This window comes from Olea europaea, chromosome 12 (genome assembly GCF_002742605.1).
Source record: "Olea europaea var. sylvestris chromosome 12, O_europaea_v1, whole genome shotgun sequence".
NCBI classification, from domain to species: Eukaryota; Viridiplantae; Streptophyta; class Magnoliopsida; order Lamiales; family Oleaceae; genus Olea; species Olea europaea.
Window position 1 is genome coordinate 1,691,466 of NC_036248.1, and position 7,530 is coordinate 1,698,995.

General features: G+C 35.3%; 1 protein-coding gene across 9 annotated transcripts; it reads right to left on the reverse strand.

Annotated features, from left to right (window-relative positions):
* Nucleotides 1–316: 316 nt before the first annotated feature.
* Nucleotides 317–6,282, reverse strand: LOC111405124. Of its 9 annotated transcripts, XM_023033867.1 has the most exons (7): nt 6,264–6,282; nt 5,906–6,012; nt 5,766–5,798; nt 3,725–3,953; nt 1,679–1,814; nt 1,061–1,402; nt 317–986 (listed from the first exon to the last, which is right to left on the reverse strand). In XM_023033867.1, exons 2-7 carry the CDS (start codon nt 5,997–5,999, stop codon nt 618–620), a joined length of 1,203 nt encoding a protein of 400 aa, XP_022889635.1. In that variant the 5' UTR covers nt 6,000–6,012; nt 6,264–6,282; the 3' UTR covers nt 317–617. The 9 variants fall into 9 exon arrangements, with proteins under 9 accessions (XP_022889635.1, XP_022889638.1, XP_022889639.1 ...); XM_023033870.1 differs by lacking the exon at nt 6,264–6,282 and having other exon boundaries at nt 5,766–5,795; nt 5,906–6,256; XM_023033871.1 differs by lacking the exons at nt 1,679–1,814; nt 6,264–6,282 and adding an exon at nt 2,994–3,129 and having other exon boundaries at nt 5,766–5,795; nt 5,906–6,256.
* Between the last annotated feature and the right edge of the window lie 1,248 nt (nt 6,283–7,530).

Consider the following 7,530-nt stretch of genomic DNA (forward strand, 5'->3'; position numbering starts at 1 on the left):
GATTTTATTGAGCCCTCGAGATGAACATGTGTATGCTCGAGCTCAATGCATCATTATGAAAATTATTTTATAAAATCGAGTCCTCGAGATGTATGTGAATGCTCGAGCTCATCACATTATTACCAAAAATGATTTTATAAAATTGAGTCCTCGAGTTATATATGTGTACGCTTGAGCTCAATGCGATATTACAAAAGTGATTTTATTGAGTCCTTGAGATAAACATGTGTATGCTCGAGCTCAATGCATCATTACGAAAATGATTGTGAAGTTCAATCCTCGAGATAATTATGTTGGTGGAGCATGACAAAAATAATGACGTCATAAAAGATTGAGCATTCATTTCAAAAACTTAACAAAAAAGAGTCGAAGTCATGTACGGCCAATTGCCATTACATTTACATCAAAACAAAACATTGGGGTTTAGGGGTCAGGATTGCCTAATCCTGGTCCTCGTCACCTGGAGCAGGTCCTTCATCCTCGAAGGCATCATCGTCGTCCTCGGCTGCACCTTCCACATTCTCCTCGGAATCCGAAAGCTCGAGACTCTCAGCAACCTGAGGGATCGTCTTGAGCTCCTCAGGATCAACCTCGGGCATCTTGGCCCTCAGAAAAGCTCAAGCTTCCTTCAAAGCACGAAGGTACGAGCCTGAAGTGTACTCGCCCTTCAACCTATCCATTTCCTCGGACTTTTCAAAGTCCTCGATAGCGGAAACTCGGGCCCCCTCAATCTTGGACTCCATGTCCCTCTTCAGCTGCTCAAGCTCTAGCTTCAGCTCTTTGGCCTCATCCTTAGCAATACCAATCTCATCCTGAGCCTTTCTCAGCTCGAGCCTAGCATCATCCCTCTCCTTCAAAACTTGAGCTCGGGCAACCTCGGCATCAGATAGCTTTTTATCTCGAAGCCCAACAGCCTCGACCAGTCCAGCCATCTTGTGGGATTCGTCCATCCCTTGCAGTGATAGCCCACGAGCAACGCTGAGTGTCTAACATCATAACATACAGAGCATAAAGACAGGAAAAATACATGAAAAATTCACATAAGGAAATAAAGTCTTACCTTCAAAGTAAGGAGCTCGAGAGCTTTCATTCCCTCGTCGAATTCAACGTCACCTCGATATTTCCCCACAATGCTCGGGACAAGATGGCATCGCTCAAAATCCTCAATGATTGAGGCTACCGGTGGAATGGAGTCATCCTCAAGATCAACAACCTCAGGAGTAACCCGAGGAGGAAATGGCCTCGGTGGCCTAGGTGACGGTCCGGGTGAGTCCCCCTGTCGTCGTTGTGAAATGGGGCTTGGAGGTGGAGGCCTTGACGTCGACGATTCCTCGTCAAACACTTCTTCTTCTTCATACTCCGGTTGTGACTTTGGATATTTTTCCTGAGATTCCAATCCCTGCTGCTTGTCATAAAATAATGCCAAGTGACGATATAAACAAGAAGAAGGGAAGGGGGAAGGGATATTTATAACATACGTATATAAAGCATGTTTAGCTAAGCTCCAAGAAGTAAAAATTACTTTTCTGCAACTTTTTGATAAAAGGGCAATTATCTTGGCCAGCTTCTCATTAAAATCCACTTACATTTTACGATTAGATATACCAAGGTCTGTTATATAAAAGGCGAAAAACACCATTTCCTGAGGATTGATGTATTGCACATGAAACACACTTACCGGCTTAGAGTTTGACTTTGATTTGTTGCTACTGTGGTTTGAGACCAAAGACTTCTCTTTCTGTTGTTTCTTTGCAGCACCAGTCACAACTTCAAATACTGTAGGGAGTTCATTGATCATGTTGAAAAGCTGTTTCCTGGGAAACAAAATTTCAAATTTGTTTCATAATTGGAAAATGAGAAAAAGGAACAATGAACTTTGACTAAAATTCAACTGTAATAAGGTGGATCAACACAGATGTAAACACAACTGTTACTAGTCCGTTAATTGTTGAAGAAATTTTGATGATGTTTTTTAGAGGGAAAAGAAAAAAGAAGTGGGTTTAGCATTAATTTAATATGCTTGTGGATTTTTCCATCGGATTCACTGACTGTATACTATATCGACTATCTTTTACTCCGTCATTTTCGAACTAGTTGTGCGAATTTATTCTCAATCGATCACGTGTGTGACTGTTTCCCTGGGCTGAGAATAGTGCGCCAAATTCAATTGTTTGCTTTCATTTGTATCCAAGTCACCATGCAATAGATACGTGTAGTGCATGAGTTGTTGAAAAAAAATAAAGTAATTCAAAGCTCTTGTTCTTTTTCTGCCTATGATCCTTTGGCTTTCGTCAAAGGGCAAGTTTATTATTAGAGCCCTTTGTTTCCTTGAATTCCTTCAATTTCCAGCCCCTCAGGGAGCTATTATTCATCGCGAAAGACAACAGAACTCAAGATGGTTCTAATGCTAGCCCGAAAGATGTTGGCAATGTAAGTATTATGCTCTAAGTTCAATCAACTTTGGACATAAATACTTGTATGTATAATTAATGCAATTTAATGGCAGATCCATTATTTAATTAATAGACAGTTAAATAAATAATAGAGTCTGTAGATTCAAATTTTCGTAATTTGTTAATCACAAAGAGTTGTAATTGTGAGATATAAATTACATCTGATTGAATCTTAAATCGTCCGTGGTCGTAAGTAATAACGAGATATGGATATCGTTATTACGGATAGACCATCACATGTGTCATTTCTCACTTGTGAAGTAAGTAGCTGATCTCACAAGCTAAAGTGTGGCGACACTTAAATGAACACGTGGATGTTTTGTTATAGAACAAAACATTGGAGACCTACCGAGAGATTCCACATGGATAACTATCTGAGTGTCAGTGGTTAATCTTTAACGTTCGGTAATGAAATTGGTTGGCCAGCTTCTCATTAAAATCCACTTACATTTTACGATTAGATATACCAAGTTCTGTTATATAAAAGGTGAAAAACACCATTTCCTGGGGACTGATGTATTGCACATGAAACACACTTACCGGCTTAGAGTTTGACTTTGATTTGTTGCTACTGTGGTTTGAGACCGAAGACTTCTCTTTCTGTTGTTTCTTTGCAGCACCAGTCACAACTTCAAATACTGTAGGGAGTTCATTGATCATGTTGAAAAGCCGTTTCCTGGGAAACAAAATTTCAAATTTGTTTCATAATTGGAAAATGAGAAAAAGGAACAATGAACTTTGACTAAAATTCAACTGTAATAAGGAAGATGCTTAAACAGTATGTCAAAGGGCTAAAATCATTTGCATCAACTGTGTATGCTTTGATGACTGTGTTGCTATTTTGCAGCAAGTCTCTAATGCCCAGAGAAATCATTCATCACCCCCCAACCCTTTTTCAAAACTTAAATTATATAAACCTCCTGATTTCCATCCACACAACTATCTTTCATACAACACTTGGAAACATTATGAACTTGAGAAGCCAATGCATAACGCACAAACAGAATCTAGCCGTGTTTAGAAGTTCCAATAATGAGCATAAAACAAGTACAGCTTTACGAAACATGTTTAGATAACTTACTTTATAAGCAAAAAAAAGTTACTTTTTTTTTTTTTCCCAAAAAAGTAGCTTTATTTTGATCTCAAAATAAGTAACTTGCTTATTTACAATTCTCATCAATAACAAAAATATTTATTTTAAAGGTTAATTATGTATAACTTTTTAAGCTAAACCAAATATTTTCGAAATAAAGACAGCATTTAATATATACCTGTCAGCTTTATCAAAACCAAATCTAGATCCAAAATAAAAGGCAACAGCAAGCAACCAGGCATCACTGTGAACAGCAACCAGAGATAGCCAATCCTTCTCTTGCATACTGTCTCTAGCAAAATTGATCCCTAGAGCAGGCTCAGGGAGTTCTGGAGGTACTTCTTCAGCAGGCAAATTGACCTCCCACTGCTCACTAGGAAGTCCATACAAGCACAAATTCTCCTTCCCTATAAAGCACAAGCAGCATAAGTACTTAACAATAATAAAAGCATGGGTGGAAAAAAAGAAAACAGTTTGCAAAACATAACATAGTTTCCAAGTGGAAAGGACTAAAACAACATAACTCACCAGCACTTGTTTGACAGCTAGAGGAACAAATGAATTTAGAATAAAACCACCATGCAAGTATACTTTGGCAAATGTGAATACCATAGTGCTAAACATGGATGTTGCAACATCATAACAGATATTAGTTGAATGCAAAGCAATGGAAAAATATCTTATAGGAATCTTCTAATGTGAATGGCACAACAAAAAATGGATAATGACTAAACTGAGACTGGATATCAAGTTTACCAATTTTCTAAAATATAATTTTTCCATTAGATACTTATTTGCTTGGAGATGGTTTACTTTTAACCTTCAAGCCCTAGTTAATAATTTTTCACCAGAAGAATACATTGTATTCTGCTGCGGCTTGGGAAAGATTACAGGGAAGAAATACTAGAAACCTTAAAAATGGAAATATATCCATAAAGAGAAATCATTATCTTGAATCCTTGAAAAAAAAGAATGCTACAAATTGATTTGGACATCTACTTTTTTATTTATTTTTAGTTGGACTTTATTTATGTTTTAGATTTTATTTATGTAATTGGATTTGTGTTGGCCCAATCCCATTCTACTTAGAGTTTTAGTCTTTACTATTTAAACCTAATTGCGATGTAATTTCATTAGTTTTGATGAATTGAAGAATATTTTGGTGGTTTGTTGCCTATGGCTTCTCCTTCCTCTCCCTCCGCCTCTCCCCCATGAATTTCTGATTCTTCTCCGATTTCTCTCCCCATTCTCTCCGGTTCTCCCCTCTTTCTTGTTTCTTGTTTCTTTTTATTTTTTAATTCGTCCTGCATCAAATTTGGTATCAGAGCCTAAAATTGGGTAATCTTTCATCTCTAATCCAAAAATCTCTTCCTATTTCTTTCCCAAAAACTTGTTGAACAGCACAAACAAATAAACTTTTAGCGTGAGTAGCCGATTTATTATTTTTCCAGCTTCTTAGTCGTTCCCCAAAAAAAATAAAAAAACACTGTTCACATTACTGTTCATAGACGGAAATTTATACTTACAACGCATTGGTTACAAATTACAAGAAAATTAGTAAAGATCATAATAGTAGCTCACTATTTCAGTAAAAGATCACCAAAATTCAGTCATGTTCCCAAAAATAGTTTAGACTATTTAATAAAATTTAAAACGTAGATGTATTCTTTTCACCCGTAACTCGCATTTATTGGAACCAAAGACTTCCAAAAAAATATTAGAAGTTGTAGACAAAAGATGCGACCATAATCATGAAAAACGTATAATTGCAGCCCAAACAACGCGTGCAACTTTGACTTTTCAAACAAACCCTTAAAAATTGACACACCATCTACTCGTATGCTTTTATGGCAGAAGTGTGATGGAGTGCCGCAAATATAGTAGTCCTTGATCACCTAACTAATATGTTACATCCCCAGTGCATCATATATTCAACAAACCTAGAATCACAAATTATGGTTTCAATCTCATCAAATAAAATGAGAAAAATCAAATCAAAACAAGAAAACGAATTAGCAAGACAAAAACTCTGAAGATCAGAAAATCTATACCTTTAATGCATACCCAATTGCACACTTTGTTAAACAAATTTTGAAAAATAAAAATAAAAATACAGAGAGTCCAAAAAATACAGAGAGAAAATTCAAGAATTCAAACAGGAAAAATAAATAAATAAATAAATAAATAAAAATCCCCACAAAACTAGGAAAAACCCTAACCAGGATGGCACTGCCGGTAAAAGTCTTCAACTTCTGCCACAGAAAAAGCGAAACAATAAAATCAAGACGATTAAAACAAAAGAAAAACAAAGACAAAGACAAAGCAAAAACTGAAACATGAAAAAAAAGGAGTAAAAAACCTGTGGTTAGAGCTTTGATAAGGCCATTACGACGACCCTTGAAATCTCCGAAAACTTCTTCAACCGTACGAGGATTAAACAGTCCTCCCTCCATTTTTCAATTTCAACTTCAGAAAAGGAATAATTGGAAAAGGTAAGCAAACGACACGAAGTAAATTAAAATATAAGTGAAGAGAAGGAAAATGAGGGTTTTAACAGATGGAATTGTCGGGTTACGTAGTGACAGAACGAAGACAAACTTTCTAAGATAGAGAACCGAAACAAGAATTTTTACAGTAAGCGAATAAGATTGAATGGGGCGGATCTGTGTGGGGCGGGTTTAACTGGAATTGAGAGTTTGTCAGAGTCCGATAACCACCCACGCAGTTGCAAGTGTGTGATTTTGCATTCATACACACACATATGTAACTACACTTTTGCTCGATGCTTGTACAAAAAAAGAGTCAAGCCCATTAGTTGTCGAGTTTCAAAATTTAATTATTCTTTGTGATCAGGATAGGGATTCACAGAACCCCTACCGACTATTCACAACAAGAATAATTCCTCACACCAAGAATAATTCCTCGAAATTCTTTAATAGCTATCCTATATATGTATTGCATGTATATCATTGTGATCTGGAGCCAAATAGCTAAAAATGAATGCAAATGATATTGAATGAGTTTACTCGAAAAGACTATTCTGATCACTTCAATAGACATCAGTATGAACACTTCTTTAAAAGGTACAAGTCGCATCTCGATTACCATCCAATTCTATATATATGCTGATGTGTGCTCAATTTTTCTTTTGTGAGGATTATCTACGATTAACGATTCACATAATTGGCCCCATATAGTCTCAATATTTGTAATCATGTGATAGATTTTGTAAGAGTCATTAGCTCTGAATTAACTCGTGAGATAATAATAATATTTTATCATTTTAAGAATCAAAGTTCAATTGAATTAGAACTTTCAAAGCATGATAACCTCTATAAATAGGCAACATAGTTTCAAGTACATTCATTTCTTCGTAAAATGCACAAAAAATACAAATATAGTAAATTATTTAGTACATGGGTCAAGAGTTGAAATCCCAAATATTTTAATATTTCTCTTGTCATTATCATAAGATATGGTAAGTGTATAAGTATTTTTTTTTATGAAATTATATAAGCACTTTAGATTTTTGGAACATTGATTATGAGGTCTTTTATGTATGTTCTATGTTTGGACCGGAGTATAGTAATGTTACATATGAAAGTTTCATATAACCTATATTTGGTGTAGATTTTCTTGTCTTGCTATGTATATACTTATGTATAAAGTTTCTTAAATTCTATACAAATATCAATCCATGTAATTATGTGCTAGTTATGATTTTGTCTCACACCTCCCTTTATCCTCTTTCAGGAAATTGATGATTCGTGACAATTGAGGCATGAAATGGCTGACAAATTGGCAAGTGAAAGAAACTCACCAAGCTTATATTTTCTAAGAACTTATTTAATTATTGGTTTGATATAAAGATTGATAAACTTCTAGTATTTTATTTTATGTTGAAGTCAAAATTTTATGTATTCACTTTTACAATTTCATGATATCATTTAATAAATTTTAAGCTTTTGAAAGTTCAATATGTGA